Source organism: Carex rostrata, chromosome 9 (assembly GCF_964058835.1).
Source record: "Carex rostrata chromosome 9, lpCarRost1.2, whole genome shotgun sequence".
NCBI classification, from domain to species: domain Eukaryota; kingdom Viridiplantae; phylum Streptophyta; class Magnoliopsida; order Poales; family Cyperaceae; genus Carex; species Carex rostrata.
The window spans coordinates 7007228-7024423 of NC_135926.1; the positions used below are offsets into that span (position 1 = coordinate 7007228).

A 17196-nucleotide genomic window follows, 5' to 3' on the forward strand; every position below is an offset into this window, starting at 1 on the left:
AGAAAATATTTCTCATAGAGGTTGGATAAGTAATACATCATGTCATTTTTGTAATTCTTTTGAATCCACTGATCATCTATTTGTGCATTGCCCCTACTCTATTCAAATTTGGAATTGGATTGCTCAATATAATAACTTTATGTTTGAGGGCTCAACTATAGATGATTTATGGTTTATTAATACTTTTATTCTCCTTAAAGATAAACCTTTAATAGAGCTTGTTCGAGGAGCTATGCTTTGATGTTTATGGCTTGAAATAAATAAGCTATGTTTTCAACAATCTCACATACCTACTTTAAAGGCCATTGGCTCCAAAATTATTACTTTAGCTATATTTTGGTGTAAGACTTTAAATAATGGTTCATTGCTTAATTTGTCTTTAATTATGTCTTTAGACACTAATGACTTGCCTTCTCATAATTTGATTGTATTAGGACCACAAAAAACAGTTCAAGAGGGGGATCCAGCGCTAGAGGTAGAGCACCCTCTGCTGGCACAGGAATATTTTACCCATATGCTTGGGTTAGAGTTTCTAAATGATTCGTTTGATGTTTCTTTTGGCCTGTTGTTATTAGGTTCTTATTTTAGCATGCTTTTGTTGTTTTTGTTGTTTCATTTCCTATAAGTTTTGGATGTTTGACTGGGCATGTTACTGTGTACTGCCTATATGTTTTTTTGTTGGTATATACTGTAAGCGTTTCTATCTCCAGTTGTTTGGAGTTAGAAGCAAAACAATTTTATGATTTCTAATGAAATCGGTGGGTCACCACTTTTTCAAAAAAAAAAACAGAGAGAGACGATCTGTTTGGGGCCGTTCAGCAACAAAGAATTAAGCCTCAAGGAGGCTTAATCCACTTCCTTTAGCTTCCTTAGCCGCTTAATTCTACCGAACACCAGTTCTTTAGCGCGGATTAAGAACCTCCTTTAGCTTCCTTTTGCCCGGATCTTAATTCTCTGCCCGGACTTTAAGGCATCCATACCCCTTCCTTTAGATTCCTTAGCAAAATTCACAGATTAAGACAACCGAATATTGGTTCCTTAACGCTCCTTAAGCTCTTAATTTTTTGTTGCCGAACGAGGTGTTTTAAGGGATGGATAGGTCTGAAACATTGAAAGCCCACGGGCATGACTGAAGAAAAAAAAAAAAAAAAATTAACAGTCAACTCTCTTTTTAAAAAAAGAAAAAATTAAAGAAATAGAAGTGAAGGGCCGAAGAGGAAACATTGAAACGGGCCGAAAGGGAATCTTAGCGCATGAAACGGTCAACGGTCAAGTTCACACTGATCGTAAGTGTTTCGTTTGCCTTTCGTCTCCCAAGCAAGACCGAGATACCTATTGACTTTGTTCCCGTGGGCGCTTGGGCTAGAAAACAGGTTCGGTTCGGCTGGCGGCTGTCGCTCACTATAATACCACATGGAGCCTCTTCTCTTGTTGCAAAATCCACACGGAGATAACATTTGAAAGAGAGAGATGGGGATACCAACTGAGCTGAGAGATGCATGGGTGAATAAAAGGCAGAGCTACACAAACACAACAATGTTGGCTGCTTCACCGATTGAAAAGAGCATCCTGGATTCCGACAATTCTATCCATGGTAAATTTCCTTTTCTTCCAAATTAATGAAAATTTTGAGATATCAACCTCCGTTGAATTCTTATAGCCACTTTTCCATTTTTTTAGAAATTCAAGAACTATGTAGGAAACAGCTGTGTCGAACTAAATATATTGCTGAAACGGGTCAAAAATACCCATTTCAGATGCACAATTCTCTTTTATTGACAAAATTTATGATTCTACGATGCAGAGGCGGTTCAATCTGGATTTAAGGCTGCTTTGGTCTCTGGCGTTGCTGCAGCTGTTCCAACTGTAATATTTTCATCTCTAAAAGACTAAAACGTTCATCTTACGTTTACCTCTGGACATATTCCATTCTTTAATCTATATGTTATATACTTAAACAGTTATATAATTAGCATTAACACAAAGTTAGTCGCTTTTAGCATATGATCATGAAAAATATAATCATATGACTATGTACTTTTTAAAAATATCGAATGAGTTATTTTTAACAAAAATTGTTCCTGTAAATATTTACAAGAAATAATATTTAGGTAGATTTTTTAACACATATAGTTATAATTTGCAAGGCACTTTGTGTATCATCATAAGTCTTGAAAATTGTAATATATAAGTGTGAAAAGGGACAACGAATTGTTAAAAGGAAGTGGCTAACTGTTTATAACAAAAACTATTTATATAGAAATAACTAATTTAACGTTATAAACACACAATCACCTGAGCATTTTTTTTTCATTATTTATGTTAGAAACAACTAATGAAGTACTATTTACATGCACTGCATCTCTTAAAAATACTAGAAACCGAACACATCTAAGAGTGGACATTTAAGAAATGAAAAGATCTACCGACATTAATTTCTTCTATCAAATACATAAAAAGATCTATTGAGCGAACAGATTGACGATAATTTCATTCCTCTATCAAATGTCGGATACAGTCATACAAAATATTTTCAAATTAATCTTTTATATCTTGAACTCAAAGCTAGTGTGCATTCGTTTTTTATCATAGGTGATTGCTTGCCGTGCTGTTCCATGGGCGAAGGCTAATCTCAATCACACTGCACAAGCTCTGATCATATCTGCAGGTACATAAAAATCATCACCGCAAGGAGAATTACAATCTTTTCTGTTTTTCAATTTTCAAAATTTTGAAAACCAGCATTTGGTCCAGTAGCAAAAAATAATGTTTTTCTTGTATGTGGGAGGTTAAATAGTTGGATGACTTGACTTCCAATCTTTACTAAGAAAAATTCAAAATTTGTTTTAAGTACACTATTAGTCCAGGCATCTTCAGGATATAACACTGGTTGAGATAACAACATCAAAATTACGACATAAATCCCAATTACACTGGCATAAATTTTGAAATTTATTTCACTGTTGATAATGACATATTCTTTTGTTGTTGACAGCTAGTGTAGCTGGCTTCTTCATTGCTGCAGATAAATACATACTAGAAAACGCGAGGGAAAATTCTATTGGAAAGCAAGTCAGAAATCTTTGAATGCAATTTTCACTGGGGAGATATGAGATGAATATTGTGTTTATTTCGTTTAATTTTTCTTTTTCCAAATTGGGTTTTTCTTCTGTAATTTATTGAAGTCTCATTTACTTGTAAAATCGGAAGAGATTAAGAGAATCGGCCTTTAATCAAGTGAATTTGGAAATCTGGGTGGAGGATCTTGATTCCAAAATAAAATATTTTTTGTGAGTGTTTAAAATAGAAAAAGGTTTGTTTCACCTCGGTATAAAATAGTAATCTGAAAGGCTGAATGGCTCATTTATTTGTGTCATTCAAATCAACAACTGAACCCTTAAGGGCTTGGACTACACATGGTGACACAGTTTGGAGTTCACATTCATATTTGAACGTGCTATTAGGCCCAGCCCAATTTTATATACGTTACGCAGTATTCAGCCTAATGTGATAATCTAATGGAAAAAAAAATGGAAAAGGAAAAACAAGTGGTTTCATAGACTACAGTAATATGCATATTGCGCGGTACAGTCTGTGCTATGGATCTACATATTTGTTTTCAAAATTTAACCTTTGATTCAAACGGTTAAATATGATCTTTATATAAAAATAAATTATTATTTTTTATTATTTTTTAAGATAGTTAAAATATCACTACTTTTAGATAGTTCAAAATTTTTAGATCAAGTGATCTTTTATCTATCTAAAAGAAAGTTAAAAAATTTTAAAAATTATAAATTTTATCTATAAGTACATTTTCATACGGAAATCGTGTTCAACAGTTTACATCGGTTGTTTAAAATTTTAAAATAATGGTATGAATCCATAGTACAAGTCGATACATAATATACATATCACCATTGCCTCACTCTTCCTCTATATGAATCATAACAATTTGTAGATATATCCGTTATCAACAAAATTTGCATATACCAGATGTGCTCAATTTGGCTTATGAAGTAGGAAATAAACTCAATCTGTTAGCAATTACTAGAAGTTATTATGTTAGTCATAATTAGATTCTACGCACTCTTGAGTAAAAAATAAGTTCCGTTCTTTTACAGACCAACATATTTCCTTTTACAATTTTACTTCTCTTCTCCGGCCAGATAACTTCATCCAAAATTTTCGTTACAACTCACGCTACTTATCTCGGGTGCCAAGTGCCAACACTTTCCTTCTTGAGAAATCAATAACTACAGTAAAAGACGCATGCACTTTGAAATCCTTGGTGTACACTGTACAACCCCAAGGCAAAAGAAAGACAATATGAGATATGACTCTCTCTTTTTAAAATTTAACATAATTATATTTTTTTTTCAAAGTTCAAACAATTAATCCGAACTTCACAACATGATTTTCATATTATAATGCTCTTGGAGACCAAATATTACATTTTTTGAAAAAAAAAAATTAACTATTTTTTAAGAATTTTTGAAAATTAGTGTTTTTCTGAATTTTTTATTTAATGAAAACATGTTATTTTTAAAAATTCTAAAAAAATAGTTAAAATTTTTCAAAAAAAATGTAAAATGTAATCTCCAAACACATATCAATATGAAAATCATGTTGAGAAATTCAAATCGACTGTTTGAATTTTGAAAATAAAAATATGAATGGAAAATAAAACATCATTTTTACTTTCCAAAGCATAATAACTTATCTCTCTATATGAAATTCAATCTTTTCTATTAATCTCTCCAATATAAATAGTCGTTATTTTGAGGTAAAATAAATTAAAAAGATAAACTTATTTTCAATTATACATCTCTCGGTGACTTTGGTTTGAAATTCGGTTAACTCTAATAGATTCGTTGGGACTTGGGGGTATAGTAACACAATTCACATTTAATTTGTGAATTATTAATATTTTATTTGTTTTTTTTATGTTTTCAAACCGAAACACTGAATGAAATGAAAAAAAATATAATACATTTTATTTGTGAATAAAATACAAAAAAACGTGAAATTTTTTTTTGTTTCCTTTCAATATTAAATCATTCTCAAATCATATCTAAATTATTTTTGAATTACCAACTTCTCATCTCGCCAAATCGAATTTGAACTATTCGTTTCACTATTTGAGGAATGGTACCAAAATCCTCTTAAAGTTATGATCCAATCGAAGTCATTTTAGAAGGAATTGGATTGGATCAAACTTCAAAGGCATCAGAAAGTGGTAAAAGAACCATTCAAGTTCAAACATTCCCATACTTCAAGAAAAGGTTGGGTTGTTCTCGAGGGTTCTTTCCTGTTTTTCAAGTGATGTGGTCCGAGCGTTTCCTCTTTCGTATTTCCAATTTGAAAGATGCATGTCAAACTTTTGAAATAAAGTTACCGATTTGATGTGTTCTATTCGGTATTTGCGGGGCCCATGTGTTTCTTCCTCATCCATCCAGCATCAATACGGAGATTTGATAAATCGGGTGACTTGGCAAGTTATAAATAACTTTACGAAAAGGCCATGTTCGGATAGCAAAATATCAGGGGATGAATGAGATTTTACGAAGAAAAAAAAAAGAGATTTTGAAATAATAATAAATTATTTTATGATCCGTTTGAACCTGTATGAATGAAATTAGATTTTTTTTTACTCTTTTTTGTTCTTTCTAACATAAATTAATATAAAAAAAATATCAAGGCAGAGCTAAATATTCTTTTTAACAACTAAAGGCGCTAGATGTTCTCTTCTGTTCATTTTCAGTTTTAAATTAGTTACTACTAAATTAACTTATTTTTAAAGGCAGTTTAATTTATAGTATTTTATTGTCATATTAAAATGAATCCAAATTATTTAGCAATCAACAATAATTTTTACTATGACAATCTTATAAAAAATAAATATTTTGTATTTTATTTCAAGCAAATGAAGCATCAATAACGATTAATTAGTATCAATACGTTATTTGATTATTTCACTATATTTAATTATACTAATACAAATAATTATATTTATATAAAACATTTTAGAAGAAAAGAAATATGAATTTTTATAATTATTCGGTACAATCAAATATTTACTTCAGTACATTTACATGATCATTTTAGTACATATCTATTTGTATGTTTTCCCGGAAATTAATTTGTGAATTTTGTACTTATCATATCTCATTAGTCATTTCTATAATTCTATGATAGTCTAACTTGTCCTAGGTGAGTTACCGATATCTAGTTTCTTTCTTCTACCTTCTTGGTCCATTTTTTTTTATCTTTTGCTTAGAATATTGTGAAGAAACTTAAAGGTTAGTAATTGTTATTTATGGCAATTTGTTTTCGGCTAACTCAGAATTAAATCCTCTCTAATAATTATTATTTAAATTCTTAGTTGTTGTACAATTATTATCATGATTTTTTTTTAATGATGCAACTACTATTTTCACACAACCTCCTTTAAACTGAGTGTTTGATAAATTGGTTGGCAAATTTTAGTACATGTTGATTTACTAGTTAATATAATAATACTTAGTCTGGCTAGTATGATATCAGTGTCATTTCAACTTATATAATATTAACTTCAAAACCTATCGAATCGACTTCAAACGGTAAATCCAAACCGATATATTTAATTAGTTGTGCGTTTACATGCAAAATTTATAATTTTTCAAATTTATTTAGTATCAAGTCAAGTGGTCAAATGTATGAGTTTTTTAGTTAATTTTATTTCATTCATTTTCAACATTTTTTACCACTTGATTTGATATTAAAATAACTAAAAAAATATATAAAAAAATTTGCATATAAACATATCACTCATAAAGTAAATCAATTTGAACGATTTGAATTAGTTATTTGAAATCTATCAAATCAATTTTGTAGTTGGTGTCATATGTAGGGGTGAGTAAATTGCTCATAACTCGCTTATTAAAAACTCGCTTAAACTTGCTCATTTACTTAATGAGCTAGCATGAGCTTGCCCTAACTCGCTCATAACTCACCCATTAAGAATTTGTCACATATAATCCCTGCCACATTCAATCCCAAATACATTTCTGCAGCACTAAATTTTACATAATTTGTTCTATTTTTTGTAATATGTTGATTGTTGATGCTACTGTGGAGAATGAAATATGTTGATTCTATTTTTGTTAATTTTTGTTGGATTTTTATTCTATTCTATTTAAATAAATTATGACAATTTGTTAAATTTTAGTACTCATAACTCGTGAGCCGCTCATAACTCGCTCATTTTCAACTTGCTCATTTAGTAGCTTGCTTAAACTCGCTCATTTATTTAATGAGCCGAGCATGAGCATACCCTCATGCTCGCTTATTAATCACTTCTAGACTCATTTGTCATACTAGTCGGACTCAATAATACTTGGTTGATATTTTACCAGTTATGAATTTGTGATATTTTTTTGCTAATATATAACATAAAATAATTTTAAGGCGTCAAGGAGTTTCTCAAGTGGTCATGACGACATGCCCACATGCATGGTATACTATAGCGGAAAAAACTATGAATTAGTAACTTCTAATTATTTGAAACAAATCAAACATATCGAACGACAAAATTATTTCAATTAGAATGATTCGGTCAAATTTAAACTGACCGATCCCTGAAAAGATTCCTACTTGAATGGATATTACTTAAACATTTACATTTGAGTATTATTGAATTGCACATTGTATTTTGACCGATCCATGTAAAGATTCCTTGTTGAATCCATATTTACTTAAACCACTAATTGATTAGTACCGAATTGCACCCATGATTTTTTTTTTTTAATATATACATATAAACTACTTGTTTGTCGGTGCCATCAACAATAAATCGGTCGAAACACGAAATAATTTAATATAGCTGGATCTCTGGAGTTTGCAGTAACTAATAAAAGCTGGCCCGCCACTGTCGCCCTATTTATTTTGCAATAAAAATCTCGTAACATGTGGGTCTCATTTGGAGACATGAAACAGACTCATCAATGTTAACCCAATTACACGCGTCTCCAAAACTAGGGGCACAAAACCTGTAGTCCACTGATTTTTCATGAGTCATGATATCACGTAAGGTGTGCAAAATAATTTGGTCGCCAATAAATTACCAAAAAAATTTAATATATATATTCGTTTATGATTTTACAATTAGAGACTTTGTCCTTTTTAATTAACTAGAAGGACTCAGTCACTAAGCATATTTGATTTTATTTGTTATATCATTATTCTTTTATTATTTATCAAGTCAGCCAATGAATTCAAACCCTTTTTAAATATAAAAATGATATTATTTATGAAGTCAGCCAATGAAATCAAACCATTTTAAAATTAAAATATAGAAAATAAAAGTCCACTATCTATTTGAGTATAACATAAGAAACAGAACCAATTAATTAAAAATATTCAATTGAAAAGCTGAATTATAAGTTAAAGTTCCATTAATCTAAAAACACGGCAAGTTTCAATGAATGTTAACTAAAATGCATAAAATAGTTGCCAAGTCAATTAATCGAAACAATAACTAGTAATTAATGTTCGCTTTCATGCTTCATCTAAAAAAAAATACCAGTAGTGTTTATATGTCCAAATGCAAAGTATATATGATGGCATACATTGGAATCATCCTGCTTTTTGACCCCTGAGAGCTGTTATTGATAGGTTGCATGTTGGAGCATCAACTGGATAGATAGGCGATAAAAAATACAAAAAATTTAATGTCAATATTAAATTGGGGAAGGAAAGCAACCAACTGGATAAGGATTTGTGAAAGGTCGGTCCTTATCTCAAGTTCTCCACTACATTTATCCTCTAATTATTCATTAAGTCATAAAACACCGCTGGTGGGGCCTATTCACACTTTTGTACTACGTTGTCATTCGTCGTCAATTTAAAACCTAACTCTGTAATGCTACGGTGGAGTTTCACAAAGAAAACGCCACGGTTTATTTGGTAAAATAAATTTAAAACTATCCACTTGGATTCACTTTTGCTTTAACCAATATTTAGGGTGAATCTATGTAAAGTTGAGGGTGCTCAGAACTTTCAAATTTTTTAATCATGTATATTATTAATATTTAATTGAATTTTAGTTTTTTTAAGTTATTATATTGTTCTGCCCTCCTTGTAAATTATAATATGTGTGTCTGTACGTAGTATAATGGTAAAAGTTTTAATTTGTTATTTTGAATGATAGTCATCTACTATATATTATAAATTTTAGCTCTTTTATTTAAATTTTCTAATTTTGTCTCTATCGGGATTATTTATGATTGGTCAGAATATGGCCATAATATTGTTTTTTTGAGAGAAAAATTGGGAGTCAAGCTCCCAAGTATGGCCATAATATTGTTGGTAACTGCTCACAAGGACACAAAGGCCAGTATCATATTTTTAGTAAACTGTAAGATGGTCAGATCATGACAAACATGAGTTGAACGTATAAGATTTATCGGACTGGTCGTGCTAATTCAGGCTTATTACGGGTTTAAAATAATCCAATTCCATAAGAGCTAAAAAGGTTTAGCGACTTGTCCAGTCTTCCAAGAACACATTTTATCAAAAAAAAGATCAGATGGTTCAAATTTGTGATTTTAGCGATTTGCTGAAACACCTTTGAATCGGCCTCTTATTTTCAAAGAGCGAAAGTTTCGATTTGTGCATCTTGTTCGAACAATTTTCACCTAATTATCGATCGCCCAATATATACTTAACTACATATTACGGAATACACATTTAGCATTCTGTTTTTTCAGAAAATTAGTTAAAGATTTTTGAAAAGTATTTGAAAGATAGAAATTCAGAGAAACTATAATATCCCAAACAATAACCATAAATAAAAACGTCTGGATATTTCTCACGATAATAAATGCTCTCTGAGTACAAAATAATGTTTTATCGATTTGCCAAAACAATTAAATCCTCGTATACTCACATGATACGTTGCACACCACTGTGGTAAACCCGGTCCATATGTTAATCTCTCCACATGGACAATAGAACCGCACTAGTGTTTAGCTTATTGTCGCTTTTATAAATAGTGATTAAAGAACTCTAAGAGGTGATTTCCTTTATGTAACTCCACCCAAACAAAAAATTATAATGACATGATACAAATGGTGTTAGTAATGCAATACAGACACTACAAACTTTTTAGGTTTGTATCATTGAAAAATGATGGATCAGATGTGCTCTTTTAATTCAATTATTCACTTCCGATTCGGTCTCAAATTGGATCCGAATGAAAACCAACTTGTTACTGATTAAATTGGGATAGAATATGATTTTAAAAAAGATAACAGGTTATATTACGGAGACGGTTATAAAATTAGTTTTTTTTTGTATAGCTAATTCGAACGACATTATAAGAGCATCTACATCCCTGAAACTCTTGGAGTTTCTAAATAACCGTTAACTAATTTTTAGAAATTTTGTCTCTGAAAGTTTCTAAACCCCCACATCTCTGAAACTAAAATTAGAATTTCTTAATTTCCACATAAGCAAATAAATTACTAGAGAAAAAAATTTCAGCGAATTATTTGGCCACGTCAGAGTTTATAAACGGTTTCTTATTAAGAAACTTTGGAGCAAAGTTGCTAAATAAGAAACCCATCTGCATCCCTAAAACTAGTTTAGAAACTACCACATCAGATTAGAAACTCCAAGAGTTTCAGGGATGTAGATGCTCTAATGGATAAGGTAAAATTTTAATTAACCTAGGTATTATGTGATTTTTTTTGCATTTCTTTGTCTAATTGTATTGTACTCGATCATACATAATTTTAACATTTTAAATAAGTATTTATTTATTTACAAATTTGCTACATTCAAAGTATAATATAAAATTGTCTCATTTTCAAATTTATTTTTTTATAAATATTTGTTCAGGTAAATTTAGACGAATTATTCTAATACTATAAGCAAATAATTTGTTCATGATCTGCGGGTCAATATCTACTAAATTACTAAACTTACAAAAATGCCGGCCTTAAAAAAGATGCTGCGGATAGAAGCGCAGCCCCCCTCATCAAAATAAAGAGAGGAACCGAACATCTCTTGCCTCTTGGTATACATTAAGGTGTATTCAAATTGACCATAGTTAAGGGGCAGGGAGTATGGGCGAATCGATTTGTGACTTGGTGAGGCGAATTCTAGATCTTACCCGTAGAACGAGTCAGATCAAAGAACGAAAGAAGAGGAAACTCGGAAGAATACACAGTTCAGTTCACAGAGTATCGGAATATACCTTGTCCTCTTCGACACGCGGCATCTTATACCGGTAGAAGTTCCAGATTTTTTGCGAACAGTTTGCAACCCGCCCACGGAATTCGTATCCTCTGAGATATCTCAAACTTTGCGTGACTTTATGGAAAATCTTAACCGTTTAAATACGTTCTGCACGAATCTCAAAGCATACATAATACTGACCCCTACATCACCCCCGAATAGGCGCCGGACCCGTCGGTCACGCGAAAGTTGAGATATCTCAGAGAATACACACTCCGTACTAACTAACGGCTTCTTTGGCTTCAGATATTTTGTGGCGTTAAAATTTAAGAGCGTGTTGCACATTCATTTTTATCGCTTTCAGAGTCTTCAGACCTTACAGTTGAACTCACCACACGCAAATTGTACTGATTGTATCATTGTAAAATGACAGGGAAATAGCAGAATAATCTTGAACGTTCAATCTTCAGATCGCACAAATCTTAAACCAGTCCCCAGGTTCGAAACTACTTATATAGAGTCAAAGGAGGTGGTGGCTGGCTCAGCCCTGAATTCTCACCAGACTTTTTAAAGGACAGAGATCATTACATAGTTTTGTACACCAGGACAAAATATCTCTTACAAATAGAATAAAAGATACTTTTCTCAACAAACGCTCTCTGTTTTCATTAAAAATAAATCAATGCGAGTCACGTTGATTTTTCAGATTTTTATAAATGATTAGTATTAAAAAAATATTCTTCACCTAAAACATATCTTGTTAGCAACTCAGAATTATGACACCTGTATTAATATTTCTAAGATTAAACAGGTCACCGAATCCAATTAGTAGTTTTGAATAGAAAATTGTTCCGTTTATTGTATTACGAATTGAAGAACTAATACTAAATACTTTTTTTTATCACAAAATCTTCATTTAATTTCGTGAAAATTAGGTGGATAAAATAGGAACAACAAGGAGGAGAAGCCGATTTTTTTAAAAATACCCAAAACAAAAAATAAATAATTTAAAATACCCAGGTTTCGGACAAAATCTTAAAAATGCCCAAACCGCCTCAAAATTCGGCGGTCCGGAATTTTAATTCCGAACCACCAATAAATTCGGCGGTCCGAATTTTTTTTTTTTTTTTTTTTTGCAAATCAAATTGTTTTATATATTCAGATTTTTTGCAATAAAATGTACCTCTGATTTTCTTAGCAAAACAGCTTGAAAAATCATGAAAATGTACCGACATGTAGTCTCGACATCCTAGAACAGCACTGCCAAGTTTCATGTAGAATCTCTGAACAGAACATGAGATATAAGCTCATAAAAATAGCCCCAACTGATTAATGTTTCATCCGGGGTCCAACTTTGCACTTCTGGTTTCCTTGGTAAAAAATCTCCAAAAATCATGAAAATTTACCGACATATAATCTCGACATCCTAGAACAGCACTGCCAAGTTTCATGCAGAATTTCTCAACAAAACGTGAGATATAAACTCGCAAAAATAGCCCCAACCGATGAATGTTTATTCCAGGGTCCAACTTTGCACCTCTTGTTTTCTTAGTAAAACATCTCCAAAAATCATGAAAATTTACCGACATACAGTCTCGACATCCTAGAACAGCACTGCCAAGTTTCATTCAGAATTTCTGAACAAAACGTGAGATATAAGCTCGCAAAAATAGCCCCAACCGATGAATGTTTCTTCCGGGGTCCAATTTTGCACCTCTGGTTTCCTTAGAAAAACATCTCCAAAAATCATGAAAATTTTCCGACATACAGTATCAACATCCTAGAATAGCACTGCCAAGTTTTATTCAGAATCTCTGAACAAAACGTGAGATATAAGCTCGCAAAAATAGCCCCAACCGATAAATTTTTCTTCCGGGGTTTAACTTTGTGGTTATTTTTATTAGTGTTTTTTTGTTCTTATTTTTGTTGTTGTACTATTTTATTTTAGTGTTATTTTTGAAGTATTTTTGTGTTCTTATTTTTTTAGTGTTTTTTTTTCAAAATTGTTTAATATTTTTTTATTGTACGAATACTATCATAAAACATAGTTTAACCCAAAACTAAAACTAAAACATAATAAAACATAAAACATAATAAGCTAACCATAATAAGCTAACTAAAATATAAAACATAATAAGCTAACTAAAATATAAAACATAATAAGCTAACTAAAAACACAAACATAAAACATAATAAAATATAAAACACTACATAATAAAACTATAAAAAAAAACCCACGAGCTCTAAAACATAATAAAACTAATTAAAAATAAAACAAAAAAAACTAAGTGCTCAACGATACTGCGAAGGTGTATATCGGTCAGCTGGTTGGCCCCTGTTCTCTCTGGTGAAAACCCGAGCCTGATGCCAATCATTCCACTGTACTTCTCCTTCCTGCGCCACGCGAGCTGGTGTGATCTCCTCCATGGGCGCGGCCTATCTGCTCATCATGAGTGCTGTACCCCATGGATCATCGGCGGTGTGGGTAGCTGGCGGTGGCGGGGGGGTATGGAACAAGGATGCCGCAAGCTGGGAACCATAGTCAGGCTGAGTCCCGCTACCAGAGGCCTCCCAATCATGAGACCTCTCCGGATACGGCTGACGCGGTGTCGGGGAGGCGGCTGTGTCCAACTGATACTCTGGAACAAAATCTGCAAGAACTGCACGTCCATGCTCATCCCAGAAGCCGTGCCAACCGGACATGCTCAATATCCAACGATGGTAGTCCCACTCTGGCTGAGATGTGGGCTCCGGTGGCATCTGACTAGCATGAACAGCGGGCTCATCGGGCTCATCCCTCTGTACTCTGCGCCAATCGATGTCCTCTCCGGCGTCTCTGAGCATCGTGACTAGCTTGGCCTCATGGCCATGGCCCTCAATGCAAGGGGCAACCAAGTTCAACATCGTGTGCCCAAAAGCCCTATAGCCACGCCTTCCAAGACAAACGATTGAATGCCCGGCACCTTTAATTGCCAGTAGTAGCTAAAAAAAATAAAACTAAAGTTAGACGAAAAAAATACATTAGGGAAAAAATGAATTGTTTGAGTTGCATTACTTACATCGCGAGCAACTTTTCGGCCTGTAGGGGTATAACCATCATCCTCGAAGATCTTCGCGCGAAGATAATCGCCGTAATCTCCCTCAAGATACACAGATGCCATGCCGACCCGCATGTACCAAGCCTGATATCGCAGTAGGGGAGGCCCCTGCAACTGCATCTCACCAACCTCCGACATCTGCCACAAGTTCTCACTCATGCTCGCTGCTCTGTTGTAGTGGTCAAGGTAATACGTACTCCAATCTCTATCGTTATGATTACCGTGGGTCACCCTGTAATTATTATTTTAGATTCAATTTAAAGGAAACAACTAATATTAAGTACAAAATGCACCAAACTGACGATAGATCTCGGGATAGATCTCATGACTTGTACGTACCCGTGTAGTCCCATGATGATAGATCTCGGAATGTCTGGATCTGCGGGGATGAGTGGAGGAAGTCTAAACTGACGGAGCACCCGGTCTGGATAGTGGTGCTCCACTATCCAGAAGCAAACCAACGGACCCCTGTAGAGCCACATCTCCTCATCATCCGATACAATCTGCGGCAGCCTCCCCTCATCGTATAACTCACTGTACGGAGTCCAGCTCACCTGCGTGTCACCCAAACTCTGCAACTGACCTCGGACTAGCCTGATACCTACTGTCTTTCCGTGAGGCTGGTTAACATAGCGGTGATCTCCGTACCATTTCTTGGCAAGTGCCGGGCGATATGCATCATCGGGCTCATTCGGCACGGGAACAGCCACTGGTATACGTGACCATGACCAATGCTGCAGTAGAAGTGTCGGTCCATAAATCTGCTTACTTTTAGGCTGTATTTTGAAAAATAATAGCCGTCAGGAAAAAGTTAAATAATTCAAATAAGAAAATAATTACATGACAAGTTAAATAATCAAAATAACACAGCAATAACATACTGACTTTGCAAGCACGGCACAAGTTGGAGTAAAGATGTGCTAGGACAGCCCCACCCCAGTTGTACCTTCTTGACGTCCCAAGGTCTCGCAACAGCTCCAGATACATAATCGGGATGGAACCACCGCTCGAATCAGCGAACATGACAGAACCAAATAGATCCATCACGAAAGCCCGTGTGTATCTATAATGTCGAAATTACGGAGCACCTCATTTTTTAGTATGAAATATAGTACAAAATAAATATATATAATGGTTTATATGAGTACCTCTCAATGTCCTGCTCCGTGGATCCCCAATGCAGACCTCGATTGGCGAATAGAGCTCGCAGTGCCGTCTTCTTCACATGAAACCTCGACTTCCCGCCATTATCGCGTATAGCTGGCTCCGCTCCCAACAACTCTGCGAGGGTGGCATTAATCGTTTTATCATCAGTGGAGTCTGATATGCCACCGACGGGCATGCCTTAGATGGGCAAACCCCAAAGGACACTCACATCCTGAAGAGTCACTGTCATCTCTCCAAACTGGAAGTGGAACGTGTGCGTCTCGGGGCGCCATCGCTCCACTAGTGCCTGGATGAGGGATGCATTAGTAGCCTTGCTCTCCGTCTCCAAAATATCGACCAAATGGTACAACCCCAAATTTCGTAGATACGGGTCCATCAGAGAGTAGTACTGCATGCCGTATGCCCGATTCTTACATTCTAGGAGGTCCTGACTCTGTGTTGAAAAAAACAACAACATAAAAACTTTAAAAAATGAGCAATTAGCAAAAATTTAAACTTTCAAAAAAATAAAGGAAAAAGTAATCAAGTACCTCTCGGGATGCCAGTGAGACTCGATGCTCACTATGAGGTATCCATAATAATGGACTAAAATGCTCCGTGCTGTCTACGGAAATGGGATCATCAGTATGGTCGGGTGGTGGTGGTCTCCTAGGCCGTCCCCTAGCCATCCTACGTTTGAAAAAAAATTAGACATGCTACAATTGGTTAAATTACGTTAATATGAAAAAAAAAATTGTTCTTTGGGCAAAATATACTAAAATATGCTAAAATACGCTTATCACGGTAAAATATGCTAAAATACATTAATTACGACAAAAATATACTCAAATATGATAAAATATACTCAAATATACTCAACTATCACTAATTATAACTAATTTTGTACCTACATTAACACTAATTACCACTAAATTGGTACCGTAATTAATTAATCCTAATTATAACTGATTAACAATAATTACTATCAAATTTTGGACTAAATAATCCAAAATAAAATTACAACTAACTTTGGCCTCCTCAATTATCACTAATTAAAACTAATTTTGTACCTACATTAACACTAATTATCACTAAATTCGGTACTTTAATTAATTAACACTAATTACCACTAATTAACACTAATTACGATCATAGCTTGGACTAAATAATCCAAAATAAAATTAAAACTAACTTTGGTACCATAATTATCACTAATTACAAATATTTTAGTACCTACATTGACACTAATAACCACTAAATTGGTACCGTAATTAATTAACCCTAATTATAACTAATTAGCACTAATTACGATCAAATTTTGGACTAAATAATTCAAGTTAAAATTAAAACTAACTTTGGTACCATAATTATCACTAATTATAAATATTTTGATACCTACATTGATACTAATTACTACTAAATTGGTACCGTAATTATTTAATCCTAATTATAACTAATTAGCACTAACTCAACTAACTAAAAAAAAAATACTAATTTTGGTACCTTACTAACATAATTGGACTAATCTACAACTTTTTTACACTACAAATTAAATTTCAAAAAAATCTAGGGACTTACTTGCAAATTGGAAGAAGAGAGAAGAAGAGAGGAGAAAAGAGAGGAGAAATTCGGGTGGGGAGGAGAGAGAGTGAGATTTTGAGAAAATGAATTGTGAGGAGAGAGAAACAGGCTTTGGGGGGTATTTATAGGCCCGGACCGCCGAATTTATTGG

The 17196-nt window shown here is 33.5% G+C and overlaps 2 protein-coding genes across 2 annotated transcripts; one reads left to right on the forward strand and one right to left on the reverse strand.

Annotated features, from left to right (window-relative positions):
* Nucleotides 1-1304: 1304 nt before the first annotated feature.
* Nucleotides 1305-3284, forward strand: LOC144559299 (early nodulin-93-like). The gene is made up of 4 exons (XM_078308314.1): nt 1305-1594; nt 1805-1866; nt 2593-2668; nt 2996-3284. The coding sequence occupies exons 1-4, from the start codon at nt 1471-1473 to the stop codon at nt 3085-3087; spliced, it is 354 nt and encodes a 117-aa protein (XP_078164440.1). The 5' UTR covers nt 1305-1470; the 3' UTR covers nt 3088-3284.
* An 11251-nt stretch (nt 3285-14535) lies between these two features.
* Nucleotides 14536-15660, reverse strand: LOC144559921 (serine/threonine-protein phosphatase 7 long form homolog). Its single transcript, XM_078309089.1, has 4 exons — nt 15467-15660; nt 15204-15381; nt 14777-15094; nt 14536-14550 (listed from the first exon to the last, which is right to left on the reverse strand). Exons 1-4 carry the CDS (start codon nt 15658-15660, stop codon nt 14536-14538), a joined length of 705 nt encoding a protein of 234 aa, XP_078165215.1.
* Nucleotides 15661-17196: the final 1536 nt, after the last annotated feature.